The sequence below is a fragment of the Alternaria ventricosa genome (assembly GCF_023758065.1).
Source record: "Alternaria ventricosa strain BMP 2768 chromosome Unknown scaffold_4, whole genome shotgun sequence".
NCBI lineage: Eukaryota > Fungi > Ascomycota > Dothideomycetes > Pleosporales > Pleosporaceae > Alternaria > Alternaria ventricosa.
Window position 1 is genome coordinate 1,052,784 of NW_026055684.1, and position 21,040 is coordinate 1,073,823.

A 21,040-nucleotide genomic window follows, 5' to 3' on the forward strand; every position below is an offset into this window, starting at 1 on the left:
GCGCGACGACATAACAAGACATCACGTCAAGCCTCAGGCGCTCTGTAGTCCAATATGACTACTCACATCAAGATCCCCTGCTCGTCCGCCAACATCGGCCCCGGCTTTGACGTCATTGGCCTTGCGCTCAACCTCTATCTCGAACTCGAGGTCACAGTCACCAAGAAGGAGAAATCAGAACACTCGCTCAACTGCAAGATCACATATGAAGGAGTAGGCGCCGAAGATGTCCCGCTCATCGCGCAAGACAACCTCATCACACGAACCGCCGTATACGTGCTCCGCTGCCATGGCGTTCGCGACTTCCCTTCGGAAACACACGTTCACGTCAAGAACCCGATACCACTGGGACGCGGACTGGGCTCTTCGGCTGCGGCCATTGTGGGAGGTGTATATCTGGCGAATGAGGTCGGCAACCTTGGGCTATCGAGAGCGCGCATGCTCGACTACTGCCTGATGGAAGAGCGTCACCCCGACAATGTCGCAGCAGCGCTATATGGAGGCTTTGTCGGCACATACCTCAACGAACTGTCGCCCGAAGACACCGAGCGCCTCGAAATTCCCCTCAGCGAAGTCCTCCCGCAACCTGCAGGTGGTGTAGACACGGGTCTGCGGCCACCCGAGCCTCCCCTCAACATCGGACACTACACCAAGTTTGCATGGTCGCCCGCTATCAAGTGCATATGCGTCATCCCACAATTCGAGGTCTCGACGGCAAAGGCGCGTGCGGTACTGCCTGAGTCGTATTCGCGCAAAGATGCCATCTTCAACATGCAGCGACTGGCTGTCCTGACCACCGCACTCGGTCAAGCCACACCAGACCCCGACATGATCTACACAGCTATGCAAGACAAGCTCCACCAACCCTACCGTCGCGGCCTCATCCCCGGTCTTACCGAGATCCTCCAATCCGTTACCCCACAATCACACCCCGGCCTGCTGGGCATCTGTCTCTCAGGCGCCGGTCCGACCATCCTCGCACTCGCGACCGAGAACTTCGACAAGATCGCAGAACATCTGCTACAAGAGTTCAAGAAGGAAGGCATAACATGCGACTGGAAGCTTCTTGAGCCGGCCGAAGAGGGCACCACTGTGGCACGCCCTTCGAGCACCTCACAGCCAGCTGGCGAGGCGCTAACATACGCGTCGTCAGGCGTGAGCATTGACGCGGGTAACCAGCTCGTCAAGCAGATCAAGGCGTTGACTGCTAGCACAAAACGCCCTGGAGCCGATGGCAAGATCGGTGGATTTGGTGGGCTGCTCGACCTGCAAGCAGCTGGCTACACTGAGGCACCCATACTGGTGGGCGCTATCGACGGTATCGGCACAAAGGTCAAGATTGCCTTCGAGATGGGCAAGCACGACACCGTCGGTATCGATCTCGTCGCGATGAACGTGAACGACCTCGTCGTACAAGGCGCCGAGCCTCTGATGTTCCTCGACTACTACGCTTGCAGCAAGCTTGATGTAGAAGGCGCTGCTAAGTTTGTCGAGGGCGTCGCGAACGGCTGCCGGCAGTCTGCATGTGCCCTTGTTGGTGGAGAGACGGCAGAGATGCCCGGTATCTACCAGGCAGGCGAATACGACGCCGGAGGTGCTGCGATCGGTGCGATCAAGCAGGGCGCAACAATCTTACCGGACACAGCATCCATGGCCGAGGGTGACGTACTCATCGGTCTGGCCTCAAGTGGAGTCCACTCCAACGGTTTCTCTCTCGTCCGAAGAATCGTCGAGACACAAGGCATCTCTTACTCAGACGCATGCCCATGGAGCTCAGGCGAGAACCTCGGAACGGCACTCTTGACACCAACTAAGATCTACGTCAAACCGCTACTAGCTGCAACCCGGCGGGGCCTGATCAAGGGTATGGCCCACATAACGGGCGGCGGCCTGCTAGAGAACATTCCTCGCATGTTGCCAAAGACCCTGACCGCGGAGCTCGATGCAAAGAGCTGGCCGCTTCTGGACGTGTTCAAATGGCTCAAGAAGGCAGGTCGCCTGGATAACACGGAACTTGCGAGGACATTCAACACGGGTCTCGGCATGGTGCTCGTTGTTAGCCAAGAGAACGTGAGGACTACCATGAACCGATTGCAAGAGTATGGCGAGAAGGTCTATGTTGTTGGTAGTCTGAAGAAGCGGACAGATGAGGAGTGCATTGTGAACAACATGGACGTTTGGGGTTAGTGCGTCTTATTCTGGTAGTTCATGCACACATGTAGTGGAGAGGGTTACGACATGTAGGCAGCATGTATAGAGGACAGTTAGTCTGGGCCATCGGGAGCCTCCGCGGTTGCAGCGGCATATCAAACAATATATACCCACCTTTTATCGAGCTTCTAGAGCATGTCCAATCCACCTGAGATGCTACTACCATGGTTCTTCCGACAGACACGCGTCTGCTGCCTCAGAGTCCCTTTGTCGTGACTAAGACATTGTGTGACGAAACGAACCGCGGTTCCAGAGAAGAACTTGACGGTCGCGTCATGCATTCGGTTGACGGGTGTCAACAAGTCGACAGGCGACAAGGCGCTAGGCATTGCCCTATTGGGGTCTTTTAGTGAGTATGCATGCATGCCGCGGGTTAATGTGGAGACAAAGGGCTTGCTCGCTGCGAGGACGCGTAAAGTACTTGCTTGCCTTGGATGGTCTGCGCCGTCGTAGGCGCTTGATAAGTCTAGCATGTTCTCTGTATGTGTTTCGTTGGCTACTGCTCAGGCAGCGGCGGAACGCGATACACAACTTTCTTCACCGTCTACCCTAATCTTGAACAAAGATTGTGTGGTGGCATACCAGCGTGGTACAACAAGCCCAGGATCCCGCTCAACCTTCTAGAACGTCTCACCGCTGCGACAACGCCTTAGTTGCCTTTCGGTTACCACATCCGTGGGGTACTGCACATGAGATCCCCGCTACGCCTGGACGGCACTGGCTTTTGTTGCGAGACAGCGGACGCAGATCATGTTGTTGACATGTCGTGTTTGAGTAATAGATTGCGCGAATCGCGAATCCAAAGCTAGAGAAGGGCTTTCAACAGTAACGCAGCTACTATAGTCGCCCGAACGCATGGGATCCATGGGAGGGCAGGAGAAATTGTTGGGAAGCGGCAGTATGACTCTTACCCTACAGCCTACGTGCTCGTTTTCTGGCCTGGCGTGACGTCGACATGTGAATGCACGTCTTCGTTCGGCATCCCTTGGTTCCGATAAGGGTAAATGTCGAGTCTGGCACATGTTTGGCGCCGCAGATAGTTGTGGGTCAGGGATCAAGGCGATACAGCTGCCCGTGGAGGGCGTGCGATAGGATGGGCGAGTGCGGTGCGGGCGTAGGGAGCTGCCGCATCGAGCAGCGTGGTGGTGTATAGGCAACCGAGTGCGAAGGTGCTGCTGAGCGGCTGAAGAGGAGCGGGCGCCATGATGGTGCCAGGCAGTCCTTCGATTCGCCATACGGGGGTTTCGGTGGTGGGCCTAGGGACTGTGTGGCCCTGCGGACCGTTTTCCAGAGGGGCTAACTCAATTTTTTTTGTCGCGCTGGGTACGCTCAGCGACCACGACGACGCCTGAGTCTGACAGCATAGCAGTGCAGCCCGCCAGCCAGCCCTGACCACCTTACCCCAACCCGGCGCCTGCCCTAGCCCTATCTATCGCATCCGCCCTCCCATACAGACCTGACCCGTCCGTCTTATATCTCGACGCCGCCCCCTCCCCTCGTCCCATCATGTCCGCTCCCCACGACACGCCCGCCCACAGCACCCACCCCATCAACACCACCACACCTGCCGACCCCCCACTCAAGGGCGACGCAACCGCCGCGCACCCTCCCCCGCAGAAGCCTGACCCGACCCTCGAGTCCAACAGCCATGGCCCCTCCCAAGGCGGACAGTCCACCCCCCGTCCCTCCGCCGCCGCCGAACTCGCCCGTCTTAAAAGCACGCTGAAGGGCTCCCTTCGCCAGTTCAAAGACTTCCCCGAACCCGGCATCCTCTTCGAAGACATCCTGCCCATCTTCGCTGACCCCGCGCTGCATGAGGGACTGCTGCGCGGTCTCGAGCTGTCCATTGAGAAGCAATTCGGTGCGACAGGCGCCAAGCCAGATGTCGTTGTCGGACTCGATGCGCGCGGCTTCCTGTTCGGGCCCAGCCTTGCGCTGAGACTGGGCGCGAGCTTTGTGCCCGTCAGGAAGAGGGGCAAGCTGCCGGGTCCGTGTGAGACGGCGGAATACAAGAAGGAGTACGGCAGTGATTTCTTCCAGATGCAGGAGGGCGCTGTCAAGAGCGGGCAGAACGTGCTTATTGTGGACGATATTATTGCGACTGGTAAGTATTATCGTCGCATCAGAGGCGAGATGAGATGCTAACAAAAAACAGGTGGCTCCGCAGCCGCAGCTGGTTCTCTGGTGAAGAAGCTAGGCGGAACTATCATGGGATACCTTTTCATTCTCGAACTCGATTTCCTAAAGGGCCGCGACCAGCTCGACGCGCCTGTACACACATTGCTTTCGGGCCAGGAGGAGAAGATGGAGCAGTAGATGTGTAATACTGAGACGGCTGGTAATCTCCATTTTTGGAATCTCGACTCGATACCGTAAACAATACACAATATAGATGGGGCATAGGATTGCATATGGGCGGCGTTGGTGGTTTGTATAGTCACGACATGTCGCGATGAAAGATGCGCGCGAGGATATCACGATAAATACGTCAAAAGTTTCTTTACTGGTGTACGCACTGTCGAATGAGCATTCCCACACTATATCATTGACACTGAACTAAGCCTTGTGCCCTGCGCAGCATCATAGCGCTGCAATCCCCTCCTTCCCCGTCGCGAAACTCGCCGTCCCCAAAAATTCCGCCCTCATTACCCCTCCATCAACAAAAACATCCCTGCACGCTGCTGACACACGGCGCCCGCCCAAGAGGGAAAGTGGGGTAGCTTCCGATGCCGCTCCCAAGCCCCATCTTATGTCACGGATATAGGGCGGACGCGCTCAATTAGGTGTCCACCTAGCCCGATGATAGCCTCGATTTACCTGACGTAGATAAACGGTCCCATGCTGCTGATACGCACGGCGGTACCAAGAGCTCTACGTGCTTCACGACTTACTACTACTACACCCACGAACCTTACGCGACCTGCTATCATTATTTCACGCTGTAGAGCAATTGACATCAAAGGAATACGAAAGATGTCTGATATCAAGAAGATTCACACCGCTAACGCGTGTCCTCGTACGTTCCAATTGATAGCGGACATGCAGATGGAGAGCTTGCTAACAGAGACACAGCTGCGGGACCCTACGTACGATCCTCCTCTATCGATCCCAACGTATCCGAACACCCGCGTTAACGTCACCGTCTAGACACAAGCCATTGTCGCAGGCCCCAATATCTTCGTCTCGGGCCAGATCCCCGCCGATACCAAGGGCAACCTGATCGAGGGCAGCATCGCGGACAAGACCAAGATGTGCTGCGAGAACATCAAGGGTATCCTCACCGAGGCGGGTGTTGCTATGGACAGGATCGTCAAGGTGCGTTTACGAATATATACGGACAAACAGCCGATGGGGTGTTGACTATGAGACCAGGTCAACGTCTTCCTCGACGACATGGCCAACTTTGCCGAGATGAACGGCATGTACGAGCAGTACTTCTCCCACAAGCCTGCGCGCAGCTGCGTCGCGGTCAAGCAGCTGCCCAAGGGTGTGCCGGTGGAGATTGAGTGCATTGCGTATACTGGTATGAGCTCGAAGCTTTGAGGCTTGGAGCTGATGTTGATGATGCATAGGTTGAACGACGATTCGGTGAAGCAAGGCTGCTTTGGAATACCGTGGATCGATTAGGAAGACTACAAGACATATGTTCAATATGAAGCACACTATCGCTCAACTCATCTTGATCACCAAAGAGCCGACCCGTTGCCATGCTCAAAATTACACGCCAGACGGCCTTCTCTTGCTGATCCGACACGAACTTGGATGGCTTAGGAAGGCTGAATCTTAGCGCCGCCACAAAACACCATGCTAATGTATCACGCTCAGCCTCACTGCACTGCCCCGCACTGGCGTCGTTGTCACCACAACATGTTTCTTCTTCGCCCGAAGGCAACAATCATTAAACATTTGATCTCAATTCTTCCAGCTTATTTCCCAAGATTCTATATTAACGGTAACATGCGCCTTTTGCATGCCTCTGGCGACGACTTCGAACTTGTTGAGTTTGTTCGCTACATGCCAACATACGCAATATTATCACATACCTGGGGCGCCGACGAGGATGAAGTCACATTCAAAGACATATACAAGGGCAAGGGCAAAGGCAAAAAGAAATTCGGCTACGCCAAGCTCCAGTTCTGCGCTGCGCAGGCCGCTAGAGACAATCTCGAATTCTTCTGGGTTGATACATGCTGCATAGATAAGAGCAGTAGCGCGGAATTGGCTGAAGCCATCAATTCGATGTTTAAGTGGTATCGGGGTTCGACAGTATGTTATGTATACCTCTCCGATGTACCCAGCACTGGCAAGCGGTATTTACCGAGACACAAGCAACCACCTTTCAATGGCCATCGATGGTTTACACGTGGATGGACGCTTCAGGAGCTTCTAGCACCAAGGAGCGTTGTCTTCTTCTCCATGGACGGCACAAGAATTGGAGACAGGTCTTCCCTTGCAAAAGAAATTGCACGTGAGACGAGCATTCCTGTAGCCGCATTGGAAAATGGTCCAGACTTTATGCTCAAATATCCTGTTGAAGAGCGCATGAACTGGGCAGAGCATCGACAAACGAAAAGGGAGGAAGATGCCGCGTACTGTCTTCTTGGCATATTCGAAGTTCAGATGCCGCTCATATACGGCGAAGGCAAAGAGAAAGCTTTTGGTCGCCTAAAAAAGGAGATCGAAGATCTGTACGGCAGGAGCGACTGGATTGACATCCTCTTGCATCGGTACGGGCTCCCATCTTTGCAGGTAAGCATATGTACCCAAATATATTATCCGGCTTGAGATCTAACCTTACTCCCAGATCCCTTGGGCTTATATAGGCCACGATGTTGTTGGAGCTGTGAAGATTTTCATCCTTCTCTGTACAATCGTCATCCTTGCCTTCGCGATCATGTACAACCTTCCACTGACGATATGGTTTCTGGGATGGGCTGTGGCTGCGACACCATTCTATCTCTATCGCTGCACCCGGTGGAACAGGCCAGAACAAATCCTTATTTTCTCTCTAGTAGCAGTCATCTGCTACGTGTTAGGAAAGCTCATCTGTCTACAGAGGGAGCTGCAGAAACTGAACGACATCGTATTCGATAACGCAATGATGCAAGGCATAGACCAGCAAAGCATACACGTGCGAGAGATCATGCGGCGCATGCAGAAGGGGGTCATATAGGCCGCTAACCTCTACGCTTTCCTCAGTGTAGTTGGAATGGATTGAGCTCATTAGGGGCAACAAGTCTGCAGCATATACAGGTTCGCTCACAACTGGAGTCTGTCAATTTTGAATCTCGGTAGCCTTTGTGATTGCTTTGCAAAGACTGAACATACCATGATCAACTATTCGGGAGCGATTCCATTCGTGCCGCCGAGGTGATCACTTCGTCGCCCATCAACACTTCTGGGCGACAAGCCCCACGCTATCTACCTTCTGTCTGGGATCAGCTGTGGACGTGTTACAATTGGCCATTACTACGAGCGGGTAAGCAGCGAAAGTGTCCAAGCTTCTTGGGATCGGGAAGGATGTCTGGGGTAAATTTCCGGGTAAAGCTATGTGACGTACATTACCGCATCGGGGGTTGTGCTCAGCAAGCACTATGGGGCATCAGGGTACATTCATAAGATGCATTCGTTCCTTGAAAGCATGTGGAAAGCTCTCATAACTCCATCCGGCGACGTACCATTGTAAACATGCGGGCCCTAATCTTAGCGGTTGCCGCGCTACAACTCGCACTCCAACATGCATCTGCGACAGTAGGCGTCCTCGATATCGACAACCTACTGCAACCAGACCTGCAACAAAACTTACACACGCCCAGCGAAGATCATCCTCATGCGCCATGGTCTCACAAACCGTACTGCGTAACTAGCACCTACCTCCCCACCCTTGGCCAAAAGTACTGCGTCTACACATCCAACACGACAGGCCCACACGGCCTCTCCCTGATCTTCCCTCCAAAATCCGCCCATCTAGCATCGGAATATCTCGACGACAACCCGCTCGATAATTTCCTCGCTCAGAAAGACGCTGAGCGCTTGTACCTAGGCGGCCAACCATGGAAAATCGTCGATATACCCGGAAAAGCGAAAGGCGTCGTAGCTACGCGTAGGATCAAGATGTACGAGACGTTCATGGTTGATCAAGCCGCCGTTGTCGTGGATATGGGAGCGGAGAAAGCTTTAACTGAGGCTGAGAATAAGAAGTTGATGAAGAGGGCTGTAAATCAGTTGCTTGTTCCTGCGATGATTAGGGATATGAGTTCTGCGCATGCGGGGAAGAGCCATGGGGGTGAAAATAATGGAGATGACGAAGAGGGAGGGAGTTTAGAGGAAGCCATCATGAAGACGAACGCGTATGGCAGCACAGTTGCGGAGGTTAGCTCGAGGGCGCTGTATCCGCTGATCTCGGTAGGTCGCGACGCAGTCTAAATAGCAAGGTGTAACTGACTATATCAGCGCATTAATCATGCATGCAACCCAAACTCCTTCGTCCTCTTCTCCCGCGCGGGCGTCTCAATGGCCATAAAAGCCTATCGTGACATTGAGGCCGGCGAAGAGATCACCGTCTCTTGTAATCTCCACCCTCTTCCTTCCTGTTCTTGTGCTAACGCCACCTAGACCTCCTCCTGGGCATCCCATTCCAGAAACGCCAGTCTCTGATAAAACGCTGGGGTTTCAAATGCACATGCAGCCTGTGTAGTCTCCCCACCGACGAACGCCAAGCCTCCGATCTTCGCCGCACAATGATCGCGCAGGCCGAGGAAAAGATTATGGAGCTGGCAAAGGCCTACAAACTCGATGAAGCCATAGTTCTCGCGGAGGAGTCCGTCGAACTGATCAAAGAAGAAGGGGTCTGGTCGATGTTGACCGATGAGTATGCCATGTTGGCCATGCTGTGGTTGGAGAAGGGCGACGGAGAAAAGGCGGAAGCGTATGGCGAGAAGACGCATAGGCTGTTGTCCGATCTGGGGTTTTTAGGTATTGGAGAAGAAAGGGAGGCGTGGAAACTAGAGACCCTCTTGAAGAATATCGGAGGTTTGGGAGGGATGGGTCAGCTTTGGAAGAAGGGCCCTTTGAGGGGGTAAGTTGGACGGTGAATGGAATAGAATGGTTGTTTGGAATCAAGGTGTCAGGTAGGGTGACAAGGGGAAGTTTTCTCCGTGTCTAGACCTGGGAAAACTAAACGCTTCCGTACTTCCTTCTGTAATGACCTGTTGTGTCGATCGGTCCTGATCCGCCCTTCTCCACCCAGCCATCCACCACGGCTAGTCTTCCTTGCGTAGGTGGCACCGGGTTCTCGCCGCGTTCAACCATGGGATGATGGAGACCTACCTTCTGCGACAAAGCGACATGTATCTCATCTGGCGACTTGTTTGCCCATGCTCTCGTGCTCAGATACGAAAGGGGATATAGCGGCATGTTTTCTTCACGACCCATAAAGTCATTGACGAGAGGTGCAACGCGCGACATGATAATGTCAAGATCTTGACGGATTTGCTGGCAGAATGCATCGAGTGGTAGATCATTGACGTCGTGCCCGAAAGGGTCTTCGATCTCACGTCCGATGAAAGCGATACCCAGGATGATGTACGCTGCGACCACACATGCAGGGATGGTGATCCAACCCAAGCTGTTGTAGCATTGGAATGGCAGTAACAAAATGTACAGCCAAGTGACCTGGGATATGGCGATGGAGTACGCAAGTGGAAGCGGTGTGTTCAGGATTCTCTCCGTGCCACACGACACTTCGTCCATGATTGTCAGCGAGTCCAAAGTCTGGGTTTGATAGATACTGTAGTCTCTCAACGTGCCGTTGTCGTATAGAACTTTCATGTACGCAGAGAGGTGAGATAAAATCTCAAGGGGTAGGTCCCCGAGAGGCACGCGCGATTGCTTGACGTGTTTGCGTGGGTTGGGCGTCGCCATGGGCATGCCGAGTAACTGACAAGTCCGCCTGAAAGCGCTCGGAGGGTCGGGCGCAGGCATATCCGCTGCTTGCGCAAAGGTATCCAAATGACCGACCAGGTGCTTCAGATCCTCGTAATGCGTTCCTGGCTCAAACCGCAACTTGTGCTTCACTGCGACAGCGAAAGCCACGATCAGGTTCAGGCAGCTGACCTTGCCGAGCAGATCTTGCTTCCCCAACCCCGCATCAGCACCATGTCTCTCTTCAGCGTGTATCCATATCAGACGAGCCAAGATGTGCGATGCGAGTCGGAGGCGCCCCCAAAGCTGTCGACCTTGGAAGTAGCGGTCCATCGAGGTAGAACTGCGGACGCTGAGGGCCAGACTGACGACAAAGCCTAGTACGGTGATGAAGACTTGGTCGGTTCCAACTGCGTCATGTTAGGATAGGGCTTTGTAGTATAGGAAGGAGAGGATATGGCTTACGGTCATATACAAGCTTCGAGATGCAAGTAACGGCGGTGGCCCACCCGCCTACCAGCAAAACGGGTATAACAAGCTTGGGTGTGATGCTGCCGTGAAGTCGCAGCATCATCGGAAATTTCGAGTGATGGCTGAGGTCGCGCGGCCCCATCTACCGTCCTTAGCAAGTTGCGCGTCCATATACTGCTTGATCCTCTGCAAGTAACATACGAAGTATCCATCGCGAGACGATCTCGGCATGTTTATTCACTCGTGTGAATAGGAGAGATATGAATTGCGGCGATGCGTGATTAGACGAGTGTCGAGGAAGCTTAGGTGAGATAGGATAGGATCTGTGTGGGAGTGTAGCGACATGGCTGTGCGATCGTTTCGACGACGTTGTGGCAGTCGTCTGTAGGAGTAGCAGGTACAATGTGTGGCGCAAAGCTACTTGCCCTTTCCTTCTGTTACATGAAGGTAGCGCCTACCTGCAGATGAAGTAAGTTCGGTGGCATCGGCGTCTTCTTCGAAGTCTGCAAAAAACATTCGTCGCTCGCACAGAAGCAGACGCGTCATGTCATAGGTGGTGATGGGGCTGGCAATGTATGTATGAGTCTGTCCTAGTTGCGGAATTCCGATTTCTCAGTGTCGGTTAGAAGACGCCGTATAACAGCGGCATCATACCCGTGACTGCTGCTGGCATGGCATATGCGCAGCGAGACAGTGAGGAAGTTGTGAGAGGCGTCGCTGGTGGATGGCACGCGTTCCGCTTGCGGTCCCACTTAATGACGTCACGCGCACCGAAGCTCGCGTCAAACTTCGCGCCGACGAACCTCAACTACCCAGATGCTACTCACTAGACGCACCACATCTTCACGATACTCTTACTTCCAACGGAATCGCAGCAAGCGGATTCACAACTGCGATTTATGCTCATGATCCGTAACGAGCCGGCGCGGCACAATCTTGTTATGTACAGCCAGACACATCGGCCGTCAGCCTCAAAAGTTGTATTGCGTCACTGATACTAGGCATAGGACCCAGCCAAAGCGCCCAAGTCTGCAGGGACAAAAAATCTATTTTCAAAAGTATCAAGCCCTCTTTACCACCCGCTCCAGGGGAGAACGCTGTGCACCAAACCTGGTTGCGACGAGCGGAAATCTGAACTTACAAAGGGTCAACCACACATACCATGAGAGAAGCAAAGCAAATATGACCGCACTGAGCATACCATACGCCTTCCCTCACCTGAGGGATCGCGAAATCTCGAACCGAATCAACACCGCACCTCAAAGGTCACTGCGTCTAGGTCCTCCGGGTGCGGCTTTTCTGCGGCTTTTCTACATCGAACGCGTCCTTAGAATCGGAGCGAGTACGCTTGCGACTACTTGCCGGTGTAGGCGCCACTACGATGGTCAGTGAAGTTCATGGTGCCTGATGGGTGACCTACGAAGCGGCTTTTTCTTCCCGGGCTTCTTGACAAGCCGGTCTTCGCGCTTTCGGCCAGCAGTAAGGTCTTTCTGACGCTCGTCGTTCTGTTGGCGGTTGCTCGAGCTGATCTGGAGAAGAGTATCCGGGCATAACACATACTCCTCGACACATCCTCCACGCAAAAGCTTGTCGACACGGCTCTTGTATGACTTCAACACTCCGACAAGTTTCGAGATACGCTCCTCGAACGTGAGATTCCGTGATTTCTCGCAGCGATCGATCATGACAGGATCCAGGATCGAAACGAACCCTGCGCCTTCTCGATAGATGCGTTCAGTTGTTTCCTTGTTCATGTTAGCGCCTGTAATTGCGTGTGCTATAGCGAAACTGACCAAGATATCCCAACAGAGACGCTCTTTCACCCAAGGTTTGTATACTGTATTGGTAGCGATGTTCTGCTTGGGTTTTGTCTCGCCGGCGTTTCCAACCCTGTCTTCGCCCGATTCTTCTACACTCTCTGCCAGCCAGCGTTTCTTGAGCATGGGGCTCGACATCTTGTCCTGGATGTCACTGGTGTCTTGAATGGCTGTGAAGAGCTTACGAACAACTGCTATCCGTTCTTCTTTGGTGTTTGGGAGGGTCTCATCCTTACGAGGTGGCCAGTCCAGTCCCCGAGCTTTCTGGCGGGCTTCAGTGACTTCGGTGAAGTACAAGCCGAACGAGTTCAGTGGCAGTGCTTGTCGCTTGTTCTTCTTCGCATCTACGTTGGTCTTCATCTTTGTCTTGTGAAGCGAATCACGGCGCTTCGTTCCGTTCACCGCAGCGGGAGGTTTCTCTTGCTCTTCGATTTCCAAAATCCTACTCTTAGTCTTCGTCTCTACCTTTCTGGACTGAACTGGACTGTAGACCACGGACGTCTCTTCGGATAGTCGACTCGCACTACTTCGCGGAATATACTCTTTCCACCGGCGATTGTTGTTGTCGCAGTGACCAGCAGAGACTGCGTCTTCGAGCTGCGATTGGCGGAGTGTTGAGGCCATCAAGACTGCACCTTCGGGCGAAGCGTGAAAGGATCGTGGAAGCCCTGTAAGAGGAGGATACTCATGGAAATTCTTGAAAGCAGACTCTTGGCCGTTGTCGTCGTATGACCAGGTCTCGCTGCCCCAATGAGCTGGGTATGGTTGACGATGATATGGTCCGTGCGTTGTCCCGATAGTGCCAGTCTGACCAAGCCACATCGGTGGCGGGCATATAATGCGTTCTGACGAGCCTGGAAAATACTGGGGCCTCTGATGCTGCTGGATTAGAGCGACCTGCGACGCTTCCCACTCATGGGCATGGTGGTCTGGAAGCATCATCCGCGCATCGCCATGATCAATGCCGAACACGTCCCATTCGCCTTGATCGTGGGTGTGATATATACTTGGAGTCTGACTGGATGTGGCAACATCCGTCTGCGACGATGTTGTCACCGAGGACGAAGCGGTTGAAGGAAGCATTTCAACAGCGATGTAAGTGGTGGCTGGTAGTGAATTGGGTCGGCGATATCAATATCGGACTTGTTCACGATGTGGAAATAAAGGATTAAATCAAAGAGTGCGTATATAGAAGTAGTTGTGTTGTCTTATTTGCGACTGCCCGCTGACTAGTACAGGTCGGGTTGGCGCTCTGACCAGTGTGATGTAAGAAAGAGGTACACTGAGCACGACCGCGGCAATGACGAGCACCGCATCGCTGCGTCTGGAGAGCGACCCAGGACTATATTGAATTGAAGAAATTGCGGAAGCTCGATGTATCGACAGCTTCACGTATCTTTACACTGCTCTACAGCCTGCTATATATGTCGTTCCAGCGAAACGACGGCCTGTAGAGAATATCAGGTGGGTGTAAAGACTCTTGCCCCCGTGCTTGAGAAACCTGTGGCCCCTGACTTCTCCGCAAATGGTCACCGGGGCACTGACGTAAAGCCACGTGGGAAATTTCCGATCAATGATGTTGTTCGATGTGACAATTTCGATATAGTCACATTGATAGCTCTAAGCATTGCAACCACTGAACGCTAAGGTAGACACCAAATCGCACTCCTCCAGAACTATATTCGCCTTGCAACCACCGCCGGACATACTTGCCACGATCTTACTGCTACTGCCCAATGCATATTGAGCGCTCTGCTAAGGTCTCTCAACCGTTGGTCCGATCGCTACCCAGAGTTTGGGTGGTAGATCTAGTGCCCATGGTGCTACCTGGGCGGTACCCTTCCTCATACTGGTGCTTCTCAAAACTACTTCCATCCCGAGAATGCACACGGTCATGATAGCGCTTAGCGGGTGGTTCCATCTTGTATCCTCCATCTCCCTCGGCTGGACGCTTCCCGGGCGCTACTGATCCACTGGGTGGCATTTGACGTGGACTAAACGTACCCGACTGGCCACCCGTAGCCATGTAGTTGTTGAAAAGCGACGGCAACATACGTACATGCTTCAAGATTTGTTCCTGCTCCTGAGAAGTTGGATGTCTAAGACCCTGTGGATACGGATGAATCGTGGTCTGCACCGTGCGCTGCTGGTCCGACATAGTCGACCACTCTTCTTCAAACTGCGGTAGATGGCGGAGGGACGTGAGCGGCAAAGCGACGTACTTGGCCACATCCCTACCCAACATGACGTTATCGGCTGCGACTTTCGAATGCCAGAACAGCCGCGCGAGGTAATGTATCCGCTGTGGAAAAGTAAAATCCATATCCTCCGCGTTCAGCGACTCAAACTCCTCGCATCGGCGGAACGCCAAGCCAGTGACACCCATTCTATGGATTCGCATAGCGTTGCTGACGATGATGTGTGCGGTTACCTCGATGTCTCTCGGATCAGACCATGTACCTTCTTTGGAGAACTTGACGGCGTAGGGATATACGTCCGCCACTGTGTCCCATAGGTTGGAGAGGTTGACGAGTCCGAAACATATCTTTTTGACGTAATACGATTTCTCCGCCTCGTTTTGTGGTACAGCATAGTTGCCAGTAGACGGTCGCCATATGACTTCTTCTAGGTAAGATGCAACAGCCGCGCCGGTGGGTAATTCGAGTTCAGCGAACGACGAGATCGAGTAGGGTGGTGGTAGTGGTTTTGAAGGGTTGGGTACAGGATACTGATTATGCATTTGGTTGAGGTCCAGGTCCAGTTGGGGTAGCCAGGAGTTAGGTTGCGCAGACGTATCGGTCGAAAGATTTTGCTTGTAATCGTCTCGATAGCGGGTATACGGGGTTGCGATCGGGCGTGCGGGTGGGCCTGGGTTAAACGGGCGAGAGTCCGATGGAGTTTCCCAGGGTAGATAGCCTGCCTGTGACGAAGGATATTGGTATCGGCGAGGGTCCATAGGTTGGGAAAAACCAGTGGGTTGTCGGTTAGACACTGTCGGTGTGACCCAGCCTTCCTGCTAATACGTCAGTAGAAGCATTTTTAATCTGATAATGCAGATACTTACAGTCTTTGGTGCCTGATTTACCAAGCTGTGACTCATGGTGGGGAAATACGGTTGACCCATAGGCGAGGACACGTTCCTTGACATTTGAGCCACATTTGGTTGGACGTTGGGGTTGTATGCGAACTGCCGTACGTTAGCTGCTGCAGTATTTGATACCCAAAGAGCAAAAACTTACCACGTCATCGGGCGAGAGGTTCTGATTACGTTGAGGATTTGGGCGACTGCCGCTGAAGTCGTTGTGGCCTTGCGACACAACGGAGTGCGATCTTGTGTTCGAGCGCGATATGTCACCTCGATCACTGGGTGCCTGTGCGGGCTCTCTCTTATTATTGCGTGGGCCGACCATTTCGAATGTCTTGTAATAGTTGAGCCGGTGTTGTCTTAACGATGTATTCCAACGTCTTGATGTGATATACGATTACTCCAGGCTACACGCCAAGGCACGTGCCTAGACGCACGGGGAGATGTGGATAGAGATGGATTAGCGTCATATCAAATGACTGATGTATACGGCTTCGCGCGCTCAGTGAGCTTGATTGCGTGATCTGGAAGCGTTGATGTCATAGCAGGTGATTTCGTCATACGTCACCGGTCCTGCAGAGTTGAGATGAGGAAAGTACATGTATCCATCATGATTGTGACTCCCATTCTCGGAGTACGTCCTGGACATGCGCCACGGCCGTGGCTGCCTGGCCCACGTTGTCATGATGCTTTCACTTTTGCTGGTGCCGATTTCATGATTCAAAAGGTGCGTCTAGGGATTTGCCCGTCGAGTATCGTGAACACAACGGGCCGAACGCTGACCTAAGATCTAATCGAACGAGTAAAGTATGAAATATGGAAGTTATCAAGTGGCGAGTGGCCGTTTGGTCAGCGCAGTACCATGGAAGGACTTGAGTTAAAGTATAGCCACGTCAGACTTGAAATCACCTTTTTCTAATCAAGATGCGAGGTCAACCGGTCAAGGTGAAGAAAGAGATGTGATTCCCATAATCCCTGGATTGCTCCCTTGTGCCAATCTAAGTGCCTTGTGTATAGGTAACTACCATGAGCAACCTCGTCAATCCTCAAAACGCATCATCGCTCAACCGCTCAACCAATTGCAGGAGCGCTCGCATATCCACTTCCTCGCCAAAGACCAAAACGCCGACACCAAAGAAACAAAGTCATGGGTATAATATAATCATGAGAAACATAAATCGGTCATCCGTCGTTGGCTTATCGCTCATCACATGACAGCACACCCCATCTTCTTCTTCCCCTTGGCCTTCTTCTCTCCGACCAACACGCCATCCATTCTCGAGCTGCGCCCGGTACCTCCACTCCCACCGAGTAGATCTCCCGCGCTCTGCGACGCCCTGTGTACGCCACCTTGCTGTGGCCCGTAGTAACTCCCATAAGGATGGTTGTACTGCGCACTTTGATCTGTCCTCGGCGGCGCACTGATAGGAAACCTTTGCCCGGCTGATAATTGTTGGTCTGGAGCAGCCAGTGGTGGCAGAGCGTTCCTTGGTTGACTTGAGTTGTTGACTGGCGGTGCAGGGTAGGGCATGCTCATGCGTGGGCTGCTCATAGGTAGAGGACGGCGCTGGACAGCTATGTTTGGAGCTGAGCCGCGGCGGGAGGCTGGAATACTAGGGACGGGTGGAGCGTAGAGGTCGAGGTTGTCGTGAGGCACACGTTGAGTGCGACCATTTGTGGGACGGCGGGTAGGCATGTGGGAAGCGGTGTTTGGGTATGCGGATTGGGGTTGCGGCAAGGGTACATACGACATTTGTTCCGATGGTGATCGGGTACTTGATCGCCTGCGTCGTATCGAGCCCGAAGATTGGGGGCTTGGGTATGTGGATGGATGTAGCAAAGATGGCCGACGCCCTGGATCTGCAGCTGGAGGTGATGATACGTCAACAGAAGATATCGATTGTTGGCGCTGATGGTAAGGGTGCGACGGAGACATCTGGGAGGGATTGATGGTTGCGGACATGTTTGGTAATGGAGGAACGGGCGGTATCGAAGATGACGAATGAGTATGAGGTAATCGTGGTACAGGGGGCGCATCCGGATGGCTCAGGCTGACACTCTCTGCTGCTGCTGCGGTGGTCGTATATGCTGGTGGAGGTGGCACCCAGTTGTCGGCGTCACTTTCGTGTGGCAGCTCTCGGTGACCGTCTGCACGACGGTACTCCAGGGGTCTGAAAGGCAGAGCGCGCAGATGCCGTCGGTTCGCAGGTGATACCGCCGCGACGGTGGCAGCCCTAGCTAGAGACATCTGAGATCGAGGTTGTTGATTGTCATACGGCGCTTCAAACATTGCCTGTGCCTCTTCCGGTGTCAACTCCTCCGACTCATCGGAAGGCAGTGGTGGTCTTGGCGCATTCCGGTTTGCAGAAGTACGCGCTCGCTGAACAGGCGTGGTTCCAATTCTCGATGGTCTTCGTGCAACAGTGTCGTTCCGATCCTGGGCTCTACGCTGTGCCATGGTCCTGGTTCGTACCAATTCTACTTCGCGATCAAAGTCAATCGAGCCTTCCGGTAGCATCTCGCCTGGACAAAGGGGGTCTAAGTCGTATTCAGTTTTGAGCGGCGTCGGTGGAGCGGTTCCCAGGGGCTTTGTCTTGTCGAAGTCCAGGACTATCAGAACGCCCTTGGACCCCAGTGGCGCCCCAGGCACATCGTTCTCATCAGGTAGTATGCTCGAGTTGCCGACCGCCACAAGTCGCTGCACGTTGGCGTTCAGCCTAACCCATCTGAGCACGCATATCTCTTGCAAAGTGCCTGCGTTGTCGTTCGGGATGGGAATGCAAAAGCAAGGCTGAATCGGAGCATCCACCTTAGTCTTTTCGCTCGGCTTGTACTCCCAACCTGGTACTTCGTAAATCCAGATGTTGGTGGTACCGCGCATCCGCAGGGCCACGGCTGCGAGGTCAGCATTAGGAGAGACCGCAGGCATGGCATCGTCTACAAATTCCGAGCGCGTCCACCGTGCGTGATCCGGCAGAAACATCTTCCTCTGTGTGAAGCGTTGGCATGCAATGTCATAGATGCCCCAGGAGTCCTCCTCAGCGTTGAATGCGAAGAGTTCGTTGAACGTCCCGGTGTCCGCATCTGGAAGTAGAGTAGCCTGGCGTGCTATCCTTGCCGTCTCAGGAAACAGCACCGAGCCAGTCCATGCAGCTTCCGGCGGTTGTGGGATTGGTTCACCCTCTTCTGTAAGCGGACCATCGTAGAGACCTGGTAGAACGAACAACGCCGAGCCATCCGACTTCCTCGCATACCCCGTTATGAGCAGTGTGCGGCCATCGTCCGAGAACTCCAATGCATCACCGGCAGGTCCAGAAAGCGTGCGTCGTGTCGTCTCGGGTACTTCTGGCCCAATGGCAATGACTTCGATGCCGAATTTGTTGCCCGTAATCAAGATGCGCGCATCCGGGGATATGACGATAGAGCTAGCCTCGTGCACCAGCATGATGGTCCGCCTCTTCTTGATCTGGTTATCGCCCTCGCCGTGTATCTCGTACAAATCGACCTGTGAAGGTCTCGATAGCACGGCCAATAGGAAGCCGTCTTCAGTGATGTCGATTGCGACCGGTTTGCGCTTGACCTGCAGTGTCCTTGCCCATAGTCGCGGCAGCTGCACGGTCTTGACCAAGAACAGATTCGACGCCGAGTATACCGCTACATATCCACCTTTTCGTGACACATTCACATCGAAGCTATCAGGGAGCGCGGACGAGGACGCAGTGTTGGAGACGAGTTCGAGGAGGGTAAGGCTGGGGGCCGCATAGGACGGAGTGGCAATGGGCGTATCGTCATTCGGCCGATCGTCATAGGTAGTGGCGGATGTCATAGCCGTCGAGTGGCCTGACGAGGAGATAGTGTCGGTATTAGCAATCGACGACGCAGAGAGCAGCGTGTTCACGTGCTCGTAGCCCTCCGAGTCTTCAGAGCTAACCGATGTGGTGCGCGCGCGCTCGTCGTAGGCCGCCCGTTTTCTTTGAGCGCTGCCCTCATCGCTGGCGAAAGCGACGCCCTTCCCCCTTCCTTCTTTTGTGGGCGCCGTGCTGTCGAGTTGCGCGCCCGGGTTGTGATGGTGTGAAGGGCTCCCCACCATGGTAAGTCTGATCGCGCCTTCCTTGGATGGGTAGATGTGGTAATAGCGGGTGCGAAAAGCGTCAAGTGGGCGTCGGATGCGGCTCCATGAGGGTGCCTGTGGTCGGTTGGGTCGTCTTCAGCTGGGACCTTAGCAAGATGGGAGCATTGCGATTACTACTAAGGCAGCTTGGAATGTAGAGGTGTCTAGCAGGCGCTATTGCTGCAGCCAGACACGCTCGGCCAGGGTCACGTTGCTCGTTCAAGCCTGGCCTAAACCCGATCTGCCGCTACGTCCTAGTCCGCTCTCATGCTCCGATGCTATTAACAGCAACACACGGCGCACACAGTCGCCTCGCCCTTTCGTATCCGATAAATCCTGCAAAATATCTATCTACTCCCTACTGACCGCCATGTCGGCCATGCAACATGCAACACGCCGTGGTCTTCGGTGCGACCCTCACTTGTTTCGCGACACGCTGTCACATTGTCCACCCCGGATAGCGCGATGCGACATTGTGGAGGCTGAGCTGTTCTGGCGGACCGCCTTTGGGGCCTGGCTAACTGAGGCTAACACGCTGGCGAATCGTGGAGAGCTGGTTGCCCTAGCCGCGCCCTGACGAAACGCGAGAAGGCTGGTGGGGCAGACAACTGTCGCTACACCCCCTGCAAGGCCATCCTTGACCTCTCGCTATAGGGCAGTATGTCGCCATCTGGGTGTGGTAGTAGTACAGCGTGTTCTGCCTGCATCAGTGTGCCTTTCGAGGTTACAATCACGGACGCCCAGTTGGGTCCTCCAATCTCCGCTACTTGCGCACTCCGAAAGCGGAGAACAGTCTTACCGCGTATACTTTTTTCCACTGGCTGTGAGATTGTCGCATGCGATACTGCAAGTAGAAACTGATGATGATATAAGATCATACGCCATATACGCCGTGTACATGGCTTACTAGGTAGTAAATCTCGCTCGTGACCTCTTTACCGTCAGCGGCACATCATCGTTGCCGGACGCCACTACGACTGGAATAGCAGATCGCGCATCGTCAGCTTTAGTCGAGCCGGGCAAAACGGCATTGGGAGTACACAATGATACATGTGCACGATAAGATAACTGGAGCCGAGTATACAAAATTCCGCTGTGTGAAGATTGTGGAATCATTGCCTGGCTAGGTTCTTAACACCATGCATGCTTCTCACTTGGAAAGGCATGCCACATGCCCGATAGTCTCCCTAGCCCGGTGTCCTTTGGTGGACACTGGGAAAATACAATGAAGTTGCTCTGTGGCATCCTGATTAGTGTTACCGGTGCCGAGGGTGACTCGCGAGGATTCCGGATCCTATTTTCCCAACTCTTCCTCTGTATATTAAGCATGCACCTATCGTGAGATGGAATATAATCTTATCAGGGTTTAGCGATCCCTTCTACTCGTTTGCGCAGATGGTCGCAAATATAACACAACCCGAG

The 21,040-nt window shown here is 53.6% G+C and overlaps 9 protein-coding genes across 9 annotated transcripts; 5 read left to right on the plus strand and 4 right to left on the minus strand.

Annotated features, from left to right (window-relative positions):
- Positions 1–54: 54 nt before the first annotated feature.
- Positions 55–2,187, plus strand: J4E93_003026 (uncharacterized protein; the record flags this gene model as incomplete). Its single annotated transcript, XM_049340966.1, has 1 exon — positions 55–2,187. The coding sequence occupies one exon, from the start codon at positions 55–57 to the stop codon at positions 2,185–2,187; it is 2,133 nt and encodes a 710-aa protein (XP_049201848.1).
- Positions 2,188–3,717: 1,530 nt separating this feature from the next.
- On the plus strand, positions 3,718–4,527 carry APT1 (adenine phosphoribosyltransferase; the record flags this gene model as incomplete). The annotated part of the gene is made up of 2 exons (XM_049340967.1): positions 3,718–4,315; positions 4,367–4,527. 2 exons carry the CDS (start codon positions 3,718–3,720, stop codon positions 4,525–4,527), a joined length of 759 nt encoding a protein of 252 aa, XP_049201849.1.
- Positions 4,528–5,184: 657 nt separating this feature from the next.
- Positions 5,185–5,754, plus strand: J4E93_003028 (uncharacterized protein; the record flags this gene model as incomplete). The annotated part of the gene is made up of 4 exons (XM_049340968.1): positions 5,185–5,227; positions 5,284–5,297; positions 5,359–5,526; positions 5,584–5,754. 4 exons carry the CDS (start codon positions 5,185–5,187, stop codon positions 5,752–5,754), a joined length of 396 nt encoding a protein of 131 aa, XP_049201850.1.
- A 414-nt stretch (positions 5,755–6,168) lies between these two features.
- Positions 6,169–7,384, plus strand: J4E93_003029 (uncharacterized protein; the record flags this gene model as incomplete). The annotated part of the gene is made up of 2 exons (XM_049340969.1): positions 6,169–6,938; positions 7,195–7,384. The coding sequence occupies 2 exons, from the start codon at positions 6,169–6,171 to the stop codon at positions 7,382–7,384; spliced, it is 960 nt and encodes a 319-aa protein (XP_049201851.1).
- A 515-nt stretch (positions 7,385–7,899) lies between these two features.
- On the plus strand, positions 7,900–9,293 carry J4E93_003030 (uncharacterized protein; the record flags this gene model as incomplete). The annotated part of the gene is made up of 3 exons (XM_049340970.1): positions 7,900–8,616; positions 8,665–8,779; positions 8,827–9,293. The coding sequence occupies 3 exons, from the start codon at positions 7,900–7,902 to the stop codon at positions 9,291–9,293; spliced, it is 1,299 nt and encodes a 432-aa protein (XP_049201852.1).
- Positions 9,294–9,387: 94 nt separating this feature from the next.
- Positions 9,388–10,836, minus strand: J4E93_003031 (uncharacterized protein; the record flags this gene model as incomplete). Its single annotated transcript, XM_049340971.1, has 3 exons — positions 9,388–10,544; positions 10,600–10,747; positions 10,807–10,836. The coding sequence occupies 3 exons, from the start codon at positions 10,834–10,836 to the stop codon at positions 9,388–9,390; spliced, it is 1,335 nt and encodes a 444-aa protein (XP_049201853.1).
- A 1,154-nt stretch (positions 10,837–11,990) lies between these two features.
- J4E93_003032 (uncharacterized protein) lies at positions 11,991–13,339 on the minus strand (the record flags this gene model as incomplete). The annotated part of the gene is made up of 2 exons (XM_049340972.1): positions 11,991–13,177; positions 13,336–13,339. The coding sequence occupies 2 exons, from the start codon at positions 13,337–13,339 to the stop codon at positions 11,991–11,993; spliced, it is 1,191 nt and encodes a 396-aa protein (XP_049201854.1).
- An 848-nt stretch (positions 13,340–14,187) lies between these two features.
- On the minus strand, positions 14,188–15,832 carry J4E93_003033 (uncharacterized protein; the record flags this gene model as incomplete). The annotated part of the gene is made up of 3 exons (XM_049340973.1): positions 14,188–15,150; positions 15,487–15,609; positions 15,662–15,832. The coding sequence occupies 3 exons, from the start codon at positions 15,830–15,832 to the stop codon at positions 14,188–14,190; spliced, it is 1,257 nt and encodes a 418-aa protein (XP_049201855.1).
- An 882-nt stretch (positions 15,833–16,714) lies between these two features.
- On the minus strand, positions 16,715–19,597 carry J4E93_003034 (uncharacterized protein; the record flags this gene model as incomplete). The annotated part of the gene is made up of 2 exons (XM_049340974.1): positions 16,715–17,074; positions 17,534–19,597. 2 exons carry the CDS (start codon positions 19,595–19,597, stop codon positions 16,715–16,717), a joined length of 2,424 nt encoding a protein of 807 aa, XP_049201856.1.
- Between the last annotated feature and the right edge of the window lie 1,443 nt (positions 19,598–21,040).